Genomic DNA, 14,129 nt, shown 5'->3' with positions numbered 1-14,129 from the left:
GCTGAACTGTGTCCTAGCCTAGAAAGTTTACTTCTAACAAGTTGCACTGTGCACTGTGATATTGTGCTTTGGCCTCACTTGAAGAACTACTTTGGGCTTTTTAGGACTGTGGAGAGAGTCAAAGGAAATAATATTTAAAGATTGCTTATTCAGGAATTACTGCATAAACCACAACCTTTCCTTTTCGTCCATAAAACAGGGCAAAAAATGGATTTAAAAAAAACTGCAGAGATGCTCTCATTCTGATTTTGGCCTCATTTCACGCATGAAGGGAGAATACCATATTGTAGCATTTCTCACTTAGGGAGAAGAGCTCAGATTGTGTGGGCATTGCCCTTTCCATGGCTCTCCTGGCACCTGACATAAAGGCTTTCAGTTTTAGATAAGAGCTCAGACATATGTATTACCCAGCAAAGCAATCTTTTTATACTAGCGACTGTTTTTAACACACACCCACACACGGGGTGGGCTGTATCAAGAATCTGTTTGTGGAGGTTATCCAACATAATGTTTTCTCTTCCTCTGTGTTTGTGGCTCCGCATGCTCAAGCTGAGAAGCTAAGAATCTTGACCAAAGAGCAAGACACATGCTTTTCTTAGTAGAAAATGTGCTAGGAGGAAAAGAACCAGATATGGAGGGGGAAACAGTGTTTAACGACAAATTTGGGAGCAGGAAGCTGAATACACAGTTATGTGTGTTATCCGCCCAGTGGGAAAAGCATTTTCAAAGGAAATAAGAAGAAAATCTCCTTAGGATACAGTATCAGAGACCTGGGCAGTAACCTTCTTCTGTAATTGACTTTCTACCCTCCATGTAATTTCCATTTCTGTATGTTTGGGACTAGGACTGGATGATATTCCAAAACCTACTTCAATTGTATTGCTTTATGAGGGCACTCCACAGGAAATGGGACTTGTGACATCCAAAATTTTCCTGGCATTCCAGAAAGCTGAATAAAAATCAGTGTCAGTTTCTGAACATTATTTGTTGTTGTTGTGTGTGTTTGGCACACTGTGCACAAGTGTGGAGGCAAGAGGTGGGTGTCAGGTACCGTCCTCCATAGCTCTCCACTTTATTCTTTTGAGTCGGGTTTCGTTCTTGAACATGGAACTTACAGTAATTAGGTTGTTTTTATTGTTGCTTTTTATAACCAGGCAGATCGCCAACAAGCCGCAGAAACCTTCCAGCTCTACCCCCCGCCCCACAGCACTAGGATTACAGTGATGCTACCACTCACAGCTTGTTTCATGGGTGCTGGGATCTGAACTCAGTACACATGCTTGTGAATCAAGTACTCTTGGCTAATGAGACATCTCTCTAGTCATAAAATGATGCTCCAAAGGTTGATTTTAAACAACTCAAAAGAAGCAGAACCTACCAATTTGCCAGCACCATTTCAAAGGGCCTGCGAGACTCTGGGCTGGAGAAGCCTGTTAAGATTTTGGAAAATGCAGGCCTTTTTTCGTGAAGACTGCAATGACCTTCCCATATCTAATTTCCCCCAACATTGATCATAACTACAACATTTAAATATGTAAGAGGCACAGTTGGGAAAAAGGAAATAAAATCCCATGTGTGTAGGTGGGTCTCCTTTTACTGCGAAGAAAGAAACACACACAGAAGGCAAGCCTTAGTATCAGAAGTCCAAGAAGAAGAGATACTCAGTGCTGCTTGAAGCACTGGTTTGGAAACCTCTGCCATCCCTAGCAGCAACTTCATACCAGCTGGCTAACAATGTCACATTGGTAAACACATGAGAAACAGAACACTGGAGGAGTTTTTTCATGGACCTGAACCTCACTGTGTCAGCTGGCTAGGAACACCCAGAGGCTCCTGTGTCTGCTTCCCCAAGCAATGAGGCTTTTAGCTCCTTGCCTGACCTCTGACCTCTGGCCGCTTTATTTAAACATCTATTATTGCTCCTGGTTCACATATCTATGCACTTTTACTTTGACACTTCTCTTTATCACAAAAAGGAAAAGAAAACACAAATCTCAGGAAACACTTGCCTTTGTAACCCTTCTCCTCTCTCCCCACTCATCGCAGATGTAGAACAAATTACATCAGTAAGAGACCAAAGCTTTGGCGCAGTTTTCCTTTTTGTTAGAGAAAGTGACGGCGAATCAACAGAAACATATCCTTTACACACTAAATGAAACACATTCCTCATTATACAATTAACCAAAACACAAATGTATGTAATATAATTACTCAAGACTACAATTACACAAAGGTAATGGCGCAGGGTAGATGGCAATGACTTTCATGTAATCAAAAATAATGAGAGCTTTCTTGATTGTATATTAAGGTATCAAAGAGATCCCAAATGACAAATGTCCTGTATTGATCTGCAGTACATAAAATACTGCACCAGCTGATGGATTTGGAAGCTTCTCCCTTGCTGGGAATAAAAACGTGGGGTGGTAGCCATTCCCTGTAATAGCTTTGGTTTGGAGATTTCTAAATTAGCACATTTTAATGAAACACACATTTTATTATCCACTTTCACAGTTGGTCAATTGAAAAAAAAAGCACAAGAATCAAAAAGTCAGTGTGAACAAAAAGAGAAGTCAGTATGGTGTGGAGGTGATTGCATGTGCAATGTGTGCTAGGCTTCATCTAATTACAGCAGTGATTTCCAGAATTAGCAAAGACCATGTTCTCTATGGCTTATTTCCTTTGTCCCCCAATATCGGTACCTTACAGTTTTCATTGTTTCTCCTCTGCGCTGGGACTCTCACTCCTGAACTCCCGTAACTCTGCCCTACATTTTTTCAAGACATGGCTCTAGCCACCAAATCTGATGTGTTCCTTCTTTGTTCTCACACAGAGCATAAAACCAAATTCTTCAAGTACAAAAGCTCTCTTTGTGGTGATTCCATGTCCACACCCCAGCCTTTTGGAAGCCATGAACCTTGCCTGCAAGACCTATGGACTGAACTGCAGCAGCAGAATGTAAGACATGGTAAATTGCAAGACAAGGCATTGGTTGCTTGTTATTCAGTAAATAAGTTTTGCCAAGGAAAATATCATATGCGTATCCCAGTACTAGAAATTCTAAATGCAAACTCAAAGCATTTTGAATTGATAACACTTGTGAGCCATGTATTTTCCACACAGTTCTGTGGCGCTTTTTCCTACCATCTTTTGCCTACTGTCAACTTTGCCAAGCATGATTTTGCCTTATCCTTTAAGGTATGATTCAACCACCTTCCCAAACTTTCTCAGTCTCATTCCTTATTGTCACAGTGGTATCAACTTACTGGAATCATGTGTCCTTATTAGTGACAATGTTTCTTTTTTGTTGTTGTTGTTTTGTTTTGTTTTTTTTTTATTTGTTTGTTTTTCGAGACAGGGTTTCTCTGTAGCTTTGGAGCCTGTCCTGGAACTAACTCTTGTAGACCAGGCTGCCCTCGAACTCACAGAGATCCGCCTGCCTCTGCCTCCTGAGTGCTGGGATTAAAGGCATGCGCCACCACCGCCCGGCTAGTGACAATATTTCTAAAATAGGTATATTTGAGTTTACAGCAACAACTAGTTAATATAGCCAAGAACTTCTAATACTAACACATATGTAAACATTTAATCTCATCTCCCTACCAGCTAATTAATATTTCAAAGGATTAAGCAGAATTCAAAGAATGAGGCAGGTAGGTGATACAGTAGGAATATGGCAAAATCCTGCTGAAATTTACCATCTATTGTTTTTGGTTTTCTGACTTCAAATCTAGAAATTTCCAACAGAAGAGAAGTCAAATTTCAGGAGAGATATAACTGAAAACTGACTGTCATGCTAGATCTCTAGGTTGCAAAATTAAAGAACTCATTCTCACTGGCGTACTGTCTGGTCTCTTTGGAGCTAAAGAAACAGTGGGTGGGGTTGGTGGCAGTTATACCAGCCATCCCAAACTGAGGACATTCACGTTGAGCACAGCCAAACCTTAGCAGTAGATTTCCTAAAGCTTTATGCCATTTTAGGAAGGATACCCACAGCGAAGAATGAAATGGTTTAGGGGAGAAGTAATTCCCCCCTCTTTCATGCTTTACTCTTAACTTCAAAGTAATCAAATGTTGTTTATGCATAAGATTTTAACCCTTTCACAAATTTGTATTTGATTCAATTTGCATATCCCGTTTACTGCAAGTCAACACGAAGAGAGAGACTCAACTAATTTGAACTGTTTTTCTCTGGGCCTGAAATCCTTTCAGAAATATTTTCCATTAGGCCACTCAATTATGTCTAATGTGGTTAATGTCAGCGGATTAGAATTTTTCTTAAAGAAACTCATATTTAGAACAGGAGAACGGGAAGGGGTGGGAGAACAGAGGAGACAAGACAATAATTACCTGTCTTTGATGCTACACAGATCAATGTGTAAATCACTAAAATTCCCCAGGGAACCTTGCTGAACTGAAATGAGGTCCTTGGGCTGGTTATCAATAAAGATGAGCCTCATGCAGCCTTGGAAAGCCTTAATGGGATTTAAGCATTGGGAATCGGAGAGATTGTCAGGGCACCCTGTGGGACAGAGAGAAAAGATGAAGAACACTGAAATGATCTGTCATTGCTTTGGCAACCTATTGATGGAAGATCTTGAGCTCTAATTATTTGGGCACTTTTTTATTCTCAACAGGGGACACTTTTGCTGTAAATCCAGGCTCAGGAGCAGGGGCAGAAATGATGCAAAATGGGTGTATTCAGTCACTATAAAGGAAAAAAAATGCCAAAGGGTATATCATTGGTATAACAGTTACCTTAACTCCACGTGTGTGTGTGTGTGTGTGTGTGTGTGTGTGTGTGTGTGTGTGTGTGGTATGCCTGCAGATGCATTATTTCATGTAGGCATCTGTAGAAGGCAGAGGTTCATATTAGTATGTCTTACCACTTTCCCTTTAATCTTTTAGATAAGATCTCTCTGTGAGCCAAAGGCTCCCCAATTTACCTAGACTTTGGTCATGAGCCCCAGGGATCTGCCTTCACTTTTCTTTTTGCTTTTTGTGACACTGTCCCTCCACCCAACCTGGACTTGGATTAGCTGGGTCATCAGTGGGTCTCAGGAGCCAGTTTATCTCAGCACTGGAATTCAAGGTATTCCATGCCATGCCCAGTATTTTATAGATACTGAGAATTCAAAATTAGAAGTTCATGCTTACTTAGCAAGCATTTTACTAACTGAGTCTTACACACACACACACACACACACACACACACACACACACACACTTTTTTTTCTGCTGGAAAGCAATTTGTCTTTCTTTTTAATGACATCCTTCATATATTGTTCACATATTGTAAGTGCTTGGAAATGTTGGTTCTGTCTCAAAACACACATCAAAATTCACAATGCAATTCTGAATTACACTTTCTTTCTAAGGAAATCATGCTCTGCTAAGGATGGCAGTGAAGTAATTGTCTGGTTAATTGTGGAGCATTAACAGGCTTAGTTCACGAGAAAGGTACTCTCAGAAGCCAAGCAGGAATTTTGACATGCTGTGCAAAGCAAATCCAGACATTAAGAGAACTGCCTGCTTAAGTGCGCATAGTTATAGGCTGTAACAGCACATGCAGAAGGTTAACCCCACACATCTTAATGACTGTTCTATAGAGATAAAAACGCTTTGCCCTGTTTAGCATCACCTGCTGCCAGGACAATGTACTCCCGGTTAAGACAGGTGAAGACCAAGCAGGGAGACAAGTGTGTGTGCTCTTACAAACTCCATCTCAGTGGTTTTAAACAGTTCGGAGCATATGGGAATGGAGCCTGAAAACACAGCAATAAGCCATAAATAATGGGGAATTATTTCAGCCATTGCTAATAGACAGCCACTGCAGGGCTGAAGCCCAGCAGCTGGTTACCAGCTCACTGGCACACTATAAAATGAAGAGATGCTACAACTTCTAATTGAAGCTGTAGAGAGAATTTATGGAAGTTGACGATTACTGCTGAAGCTCGTTTTTCACCTTCCTTAAGTTTACAGTCTGTGTGTGAGGGTTTGTTTAAACACTGTTCAAATCATAGATAAATCTTCACATTCTAAGTATAGCACCCCTGGAAACACACCCAGAATTTAGCACTATTCTAGCTAGGGGAGGAGAGCCATTTTGCCTCTGTGATATTTTAGATGATTATTGTAACATGATTATTCAAAGCCATTTTGCCTGAAAACAAATTCCTGACCATCATTCTTTCTCCATTGCTAAAATATAGTATGTGATTCAGAATCTACAGCTTAGAGTTGAGACCACAGCTCTGCACTTGTTCCATTCATTTGCTTTCACTAGGGGGCTACAGTGAAGACAGATTTGAGTATTCTTCATACATATGTTGTCTCTATAGTCACCTACAGATTATTTGATTTTCTTAACCTTTGAGTGACAATGTATATGAGTTTGGGTGTGCAAATGCCATAGCCCATGCATGGATATTACAGGATAACTACAGGAGTTGGTACTTTCTAACTTCTCTGAGGTTGGGTCTTTGGTTTGCCACTGTGTACATCAGGTTCACTGGCATGAGCTGCCTGGAGATTACAGACAAGTGCTACAGAGGCTGGCTTTCCAGGGGCTCTAAACATTGAAACCCAGGTTCTTAGGCTTACACAGCCAGTCCTTTATGACTAAGCTGTCTTGACAACCTACTGATTGTTTTATTTCCACAAACAGCCGTCTTGTTATATCTTATATGGAAATATTATCACTTAAACATGTATGCCATGGCTGTGAATGTAGTAGTGATTGTAGGGGAAGGACAGTGAAGCTTCCTCCTACTAAAATCCAACCTCACTGATCTTGTTCCACATTGCTTCCTTCCAAGGAGACCCTACATATGAATTCTGTACCTATGCAAAGACCCTTTTGTGTTTCAAGCCTTCTATGTTTTCCTTGGGAAGAAAGGGATGATTTGTAGATTTTGGAGCTAAGAGACTACAGGGTTTTTGGTGTAGCTCAGTGTAGAATGTATGATTAGTGTTTGGGTGACTCCAGGTGTAATTTATTGCTATCATCATCATCATCATCATCATCATCATCATCATCATCATCATCATCATTCTTATTATTTATGTAAAAGAGAGAGTGCAGACAAGCATGTGCATCCATGCATGTATGGAAGTCAGAGGACAGCTTTATGGAGCCAATTCTCTTCTCCCACTCCAGGTTCTAAGAATAGAACTCAAGTCCTCAGGTTTGAGTAACAAGGGCCTTGGCCTAGGGAGACATCTTGCCATTTCTTCAGTAAATGCTATTTTTCAGTGCTAGTCTTCAGCTACCTTATAAAAAGGAACAGTCAGGTCTAGGGTGGGGTAATTTTATGCTCCCCTCGACAAGATCCCAACCAGTTTGTGTCACTCTCTCAACTGTATTGGGGGGAGCACGGGGGGCTTTGGAGTTGGGTGTGTATTGTGCTGTGTGAAGAACATGCTTGAGGTGTGGGTGTGAATCTGTTCATGGAGACCAATGCCGTTTACACACTGAGTAAGCCCTCCGCCACTAAACTTCACTGAGCCTGCATTCTACTCTGGTTTCTATCTCCCAGCAATTCTGAAATTGTTCTCTGTCTTTTAGGAAAGTGAGTATAATGACTGTATTTTAAGAGCTTAAAATCAGAGAGCTGTGGGGACTAAGTGCCCGTTAGATGTGGCTCCTGTAAACAGAACCATGACTACAGAAATAGGCACTATCTCTTTCTCTTTTAATAAAAGATACACCTGAAATACTCAACATGTCATGGCATATATTGTATGAGAGAAGAATAAATAAAAACTTGAAAATAATCAACATAGGTGTATTTATAAAAATGTTAAGCTGTCACATAGGTCATCTCAATTTATTTTAGTTTGTGTCTCTGGAAGTAGTGCAAGGGTTTAGAAAACATTAGAAAAAGCAGCCGTGGCTCTTCTTTTGGAGCCCCTAGCTCCTCTACACTTTTCTCTGTCTCCTTCTTGAGTGTGGGTGAACTCCAAGGTATGGGAAAGGGGAAATAAGGCTCACGAAGAAGAGAGGCAGTGGAGCGGCATAGATAGGCCACTGGTGCCTCCCTCTTGTTTTCCCGCTTGCAGGTACTTTCTGACTCTCAACTCCTTTTCTCTGTTTTCAGCTGACTTGTTTCTTTCCAGTGTGACCACGCAGCTTGGCACGGCTACAACAACTCTCTTGTTGAGTTATGTAAGCCAGCTCTTGTAACCCGGGCTTTTTCTGTCCTCACCACTGCTCTAGATTAGCTTACGTTGGCACAGTTGCCTGAGGTTTTGGTTTCTCACTGTTTGTTGCTTGTGTGCATGCATGTATGCATGCAGGGCTGTGGGGAGGATAGCCTAATTAACAAAGCACACATGGTGACATAACTCCCCTATCCTTTTATTTGAGGTCTCAAAAGCTAGGGAATTTACCTCCAAAGTAGTAACTATTTCCAGAATAAATTCGCAGCCGGGAGGTGTCCGGAGCCGGGGAAGCGGCATCGTTGTCCAGTGTGAGAGTGACCCGGTTTCTCCTGGCATTGACGCTGACAGAATGCCACAGGCCGTCATTCAAGTAACTGCCTGCAAAAGAAACAGGGAAGGGTATTTCATCAGGGTCATCTCTCTCTTCTGACTGACAACTTAGTCTCTGTTCCTAAGCCATTTCTGATAGTTTTGGCTAAGAAACAAAGGGGACAAGCCTAAGTATGTGGGGCATCTGTGCTAAACAAAAGCATGTTATTTATTAATTAGGATGGTGAGTAGTGACTGCAGAGAAAAAAAAGCAATCCTCAAAATGAGACCAGCAATTATATCCCCAGAAATAATTGTTTTAAGAGATTATTCCAAGAATCAAAACTAGGACCTAGCACATATCCGATGCATACCCTCTATCACTGGGATGCACTGGTTCTGATAAAATTTTATTTAATTATTGAGAGTTAATTGTCTTCATTTCTTTTTCTGTTTCTGTGATAAAATACCCTGACAAAATTAACTCAAGGGAGACAGGGTTTATTTCATCTCACAGTTCAAGGATACAGTCTGCAGTGACAGGGTAATCAAGCAGCAGAAACTTGACTTTTCACAATTAGGGAACTAGAAGGATGAAAACATTGCTGCTCAGCTTGCTTTCTCCACTGTGCACAGCCCAGGATCAGATCCCCAGTCCAGGGAATGGTCCTTCCCTCCATTTCGATGGGTCTTCGCACATCAACTACTATGGTCAAGGGAGTCCCTCATACATATTCCTAGTATAACCTTAGTTTCTGCAATCCATCTTGAGTGTGCCTGAAGGCTTGCTCCTGGGTGATCTAGATCCCATCAAGGTGACAGCTAACATTAATCACCACAACTGCACCAGTGTGGTTTCATGTAAGACTGTAATATGCTTTGAACAATCCTCTTCGGTATCCTACTAGCCTTCCCCATGTCCCACACTGTCTCATTCTCCACCCGTTTGCTTCTACTTTGTCAGATTACTGAAGTGGACAAGGCCAGCCCCATTGCAAGGCAGAGTTTCTTACTGTAGTCAGGGCCAGATTAAATCAATACCAACTGTAGCAATTTTAATATATTTAGTTGACTGTACAGGTGTATGTGGGGGAGGTGTACATGTGGAGGTCAAAGGACAATTTGTGTGAATTGAATCTCTCCTTCCACTACCTGAATCCAGGAATCGAACTCATGATACCAATTTGACATCAGTATTAAGGGATCAAACATGATTAGAAGACAATCCCAGAGCATTTGGAGGGCAAGAGGTGGCTTATTAAAAGCAAACGCTCCTAATGCTTTACTCGTTCTCTCTTTCAGCTGCTCTGCAACACTGACCTACCTTACTAAGGGAGCTGCATTAGGAATTAATCATGAAGGGCCAATTAATTCCGCTCAAAAATTTCCTTCTATGGAGACTTCTGCTTGATTATGCCCCACTGAACGCTCAAAAAGACAGCTATATCGAGTGTTCAGGCCACAATGACACAGAACTATACATGTTCATCATTCAGACAATTTTCAGCTTGCCTGGCTGTGCACTGAGCTACTTTCCTTCTAATTGTCTCAATTTTCTCACCTGCAAAAAAGTGTACCATACTTAAAGATGGCTCTAGGGATTGTAACTACTACTATAATTGTATGCTTAAGTATTTTGGCACTCTATGAACTAACACTGATAGGCAAAACCATGAATCAAAGTCACTCTTAGGGTTGGAAAAGTACAGATAATAACATATTCCTTTGTATTTTGGAATGAGCCACAGTTAAAGGGTAGGGGTAATTGTACTAAGAATTAAAACACTATCCTTTGACATGATACAAATGAGGAAGACAGATAAATTAACAAGCCAGACAATGGACATTCAGACTGACGCTGGGCATAACCTTGCTGTTTGCACTCAAGTAGCTACGATTACCCACATAAAACCTACATAAAATTTGGCTCACCAATACTCTGTCGGAGTGTGTGAGAAACTTGTGACAATTCAACCCATCATTATTTCTACTCAGTTAATGGTTGCTGGATAAGAGGTCATTTTCTTCAGTAGTACAGTCACTATTAACTTACCTTAGAACCTGTAACTCCTGACCTGTGCTCCTGTACACAACACCATAAAACTCACTAGTTATTTAAACTGGACCCATAGTAATAGAAAGGGGACTAGTTTGGAAAGTGAGGGGACCAATACAAGTTAGGGGGCCAGGAGAAAGAGTGAGGGTGTAAAGGAGTGAATATGGTCAAAGTATATTATACATGTGCATGAAAATGTTATAGTGAAACCAATTACATGTAGGTTAATATATGCCAAAAAATCGAAGACAAAATCAACCCAACAACAAATAGTCTCAAACTTCCAGCTCTAGGTGAGACAATGATGACAGGCAAGGAAGAAAGAGGACTTACTGCCTCTGTATGTGAAGTCTAGGGATGTTTCACTGAGTAGGTAGGAAACAGTTCAGTCCAGTGAGCAAAAATTCTAGGACACAGCTATCTGCTCAGACAGCAAAGAAATAGATAATGGAAAATAGAAAAATAAAAATGAAAAAGAGATGAACAAGGCCTTGGATGCCAGGCTAAGAAGAGTCCAGCAAGAGCCTTTGAAATAGGTTTCTAAAGAATGTTTTACTCAAATCAACTTCCTTAGAATCTCTGTGGAGGGAATTTGGGCATTTTTACTAGAACAAACAAACAACAAAACCCCATGAACTAGATGGGGTTGATGAGTAGATCAGGGGCAGATGCCTGCATTTCACAAGCAACAATCCCTGGGACCCAGCGAAAAGCTAAAGGCAGTGGCACCAGCATTTATAATTCTGGTATACCTCTGAGGGATGACAGGAGAATCTGCAAAACTCGAAGGCCAGCTAACCCCACTGATACATTGAGTCTCAGACCCTTTCTCATGACAAGGTGGAAGGAAATGACCAAGACACAAAGATTGTCCTCTGACTCTCCATGCGTTTTCTAGGGTCCCAACACCACTGACAGGTGCTCCACAAACTCACACAGGAACACATGGACTTACTTTTCCCTGACTCTTATCTCCTACCATACACACACACACAAAAAGAATCCATATATAATGTGTCTATGTGTGTGTGTGTGTGTGTGTGTGTGTGTGTGTGAGAGAGAGAGACAGAAAGAGAGAGAGAGAGAGAGAGAGAGAGAGAGAGAAAGTCCAATGAATAGCCAGAATCCAAATCACTAGTGCATATCATGGAGAACAATGAGGGGTATTTAATTTAGGAAGGGCCAAGATAGAGGAACAATTTTCAGAGGGCCATATGAACCTAAAAGCAGGGCTCCTCAGTCTTTTCCACTGGTGATGATCACCCCAAAGGGCAGAACGATAGGATCAACAGCAAAGGATCAGCAGAGAAAGCAGAGACAGCCAAGGATCACTAGATAGGACTTAGCAGAAGCCCCTGGAGTCTTTACGATGAAGCCCTCTGGGAGGAAGGTAGAAAGAGGGCTACTTGGCTCTGAGTCATCAGGGCACAGTGAGCAGCTTCCGTGTGGAGAATCTGCACAGGGCATTCTCAGTACCAAGGCTCAAGGCCAGCTGTGCTCCCACCAGGGTAGCTGTGCCCCATCTGCTCAGAGAAGCCCAGATGGCACAGACCCACCATGTGCACAGCTCCCTCAACATCTGCTTCCTGTGGAGGGGAGACCCAGAAGCTTCTCCAACTGGTAGCTCCAACTTCTGTCATGGACAGCTATCACAGACAAGGTAGGATTTGGGTTTTGGACATGGTGACTGTGCTAATTAGTTAAGGCTTCTGTCAACTGATTCCTAGGGATGAACATTTGATATTTTGAAAGAGCATTTGACGTGCAATCCAACTGTAGGTCTGCTTTGCTTTCATTTGCATACTAATTTGAATATATCTCCATAACACATGAAGCTGTATTTGAAAGCAAACTATTGACTGGACTGGAAGAGGAAGTATGATTCACCATGCAGGATCTGGCTAGTACTCAGGAACCAAGCACTTGGATAGTCATAGATGAGTGTGGAGGAAGTTATACACAAAGGCTGTGGAAGTTTGTTCTAAGCACAAGTCCATCATCTAGCCTCATTACAGATGCTGAGCGTCAGAGGAGATGCTTCAGGTAGAGATGTAGGAGCCAGAACCTTCCCTTATCTGGTCTCAAAAAATATTTTGAGACAACTTTTTTATTTAACCTACAGTGTGATATTTCTGGCTACCTCGATGATCATTGCACTCTAGGAATCGTCCAGTCTCTAGTTCTCTGAGTTGACACTATAGTCAGGACCATTGTACCCAGCTTTTTATGTGTTTGCTGGCAGTCTGAACTCAAAATCCCCTGCTTTTGAAGATATCACCAATAAATGCACCTCTCAAGACCTTGACTTTCTTGATTTTTAAAGTGTTTTGTATTCATTGGGTGAGGTTGCATAATGTAGATGAAGGAATGCACATGTGCTATAGTACACATGCGGACATGTCAGAGACAACGTTGTGGACTCAGCTTTCCCTTGATGTGGATTTGAGTTTGAATTCAGGCCATGGAATTTGTGTAGCCAGTGCTCTGAACTAGTAAACTAGCAGTTTTAATAGAACAAGGATCACCAGGGGAAGTTTTGAAAGAACAGCTGCTGGACTTCATGAGACATTAAAGAAGCCAGACGTCTCTGTAGCATCTCAGATATGGAAGGGGTCAAGGATCTCCAGGGACTGGGCCGTGCAGCCAGATGTAGGGCTGCTTCTCTCTAGAGTTCAGGAGAAGGAAGAAGCTAGAGAAAGGAAACAGAAAACATGCTATTATCAAGGGAACATGGACTAGATTCCAAGGGAGTGAGGTGGCACACCCTCCTCTATGATGCTCTTTATACCCAGGTATCACTTCTACTTAATTCTGTACATGGACTAAAAATAACATATCTAGATATTCTCCAGAGTGTGATTGTTAAGAAAAATTTATTAGAGCCAGCAAGATCACTCAGCAAAAGTAGGCTCTTCCCAACCAACAAGTCTACATATGTAAGTTCAACATCTTGAACACATGAAGTAAAGAAGAGAACTGATCCCTGCCAGCTGTTCTCTGACCTTCACCTGTACTTCGTAGCATGTGTATGTATGTGTATACACAGAGAAACACAAATAAACAAGAACTTATTTTAAAAGACAAACCTGGGGATGGGGATGGGGTTCAGTGTCTAGAGAAGTTGCCCAGTATGCAAAGACCTTATGTTCAATCTCCATAACATGCAAACAAGATATCAAACAAAATACAAAGCTGAAGTTAATATATCCAAAATTAGAGAGAATCCTCTTGGATCAGGTTGCCCCCTCTCAAACTTCCTGAGACAAACAGTTCTGAGTGAACAGACATCTCTCAAGGAGAACAGAGAAGTACCAGTGTGGGGTCAGAGCAGTGTTAAAAGGATTGTCCCAGGGGTCACTTCAAGGGATTCAGTACCACAAGCATAGGAACTGAGTCTTAATACATCCTCAATTCTGGGAGGGTCCCTGGGTGGTGGCAAAGTTCTCAAAATTTAAAGTGATGGCAGAAAATAGTAGTTTGTTACAAAGATCAAGATTCAGAACTCTGACTTTTAAAGCAGTGTGTGTGTGTGTGTGTGTGTGAGAGAGAGAGAGAGAGAGAGAGAGAGAGAGAGAGAGAGAGAGAGAGAGAAGGAGGAGGAGGA

The 14,129-nt window shown here is 41.6% G+C and overlaps 1 protein-coding gene across 1 annotated transcript in view; it reads right to left on the bottom strand.

Moving 5' to 3' along the window:
• The window catches only part of Cntnap5 (contactin associated protein like 5), a 964,727-nt gene that overhangs the window by 409,191 nt on the left and 541,407 nt on the right, over window positions 1-14,129 (bottom strand). The window contains exons 9-10 of the mRNA XM_013346685.2: window positions 8,389-8,538; window positions 4,348-4,519 (exon numbers count right to left, since the gene is read on the bottom strand). Of these exons, the coding sequence (XP_013202139.1) occupies window positions 4,348-4,519; window positions 8,389-8,538 (322 nt within the window). The remainder of the gene's footprint in view (window positions 1-4,347; window positions 4,520-8,388; window positions 8,539-14,129) is intronic.

This window comes from Microtus ochrogaster, chromosome 6 (assembly GCF_000317375.1).
Source record: "Microtus ochrogaster isolate Prairie Vole_2 chromosome 6, MicOch1.0, whole genome shotgun sequence".
Classification (NCBI taxonomy): domain Eukaryota; kingdom Metazoa; phylum Chordata; class Mammalia; order Rodentia; family Cricetidae; genus Microtus; species Microtus ochrogaster.
Note: the sequence above shows the minus strand (reverse complement) of the source record. Positions and strands in the feature narration are given on the sequence as shown.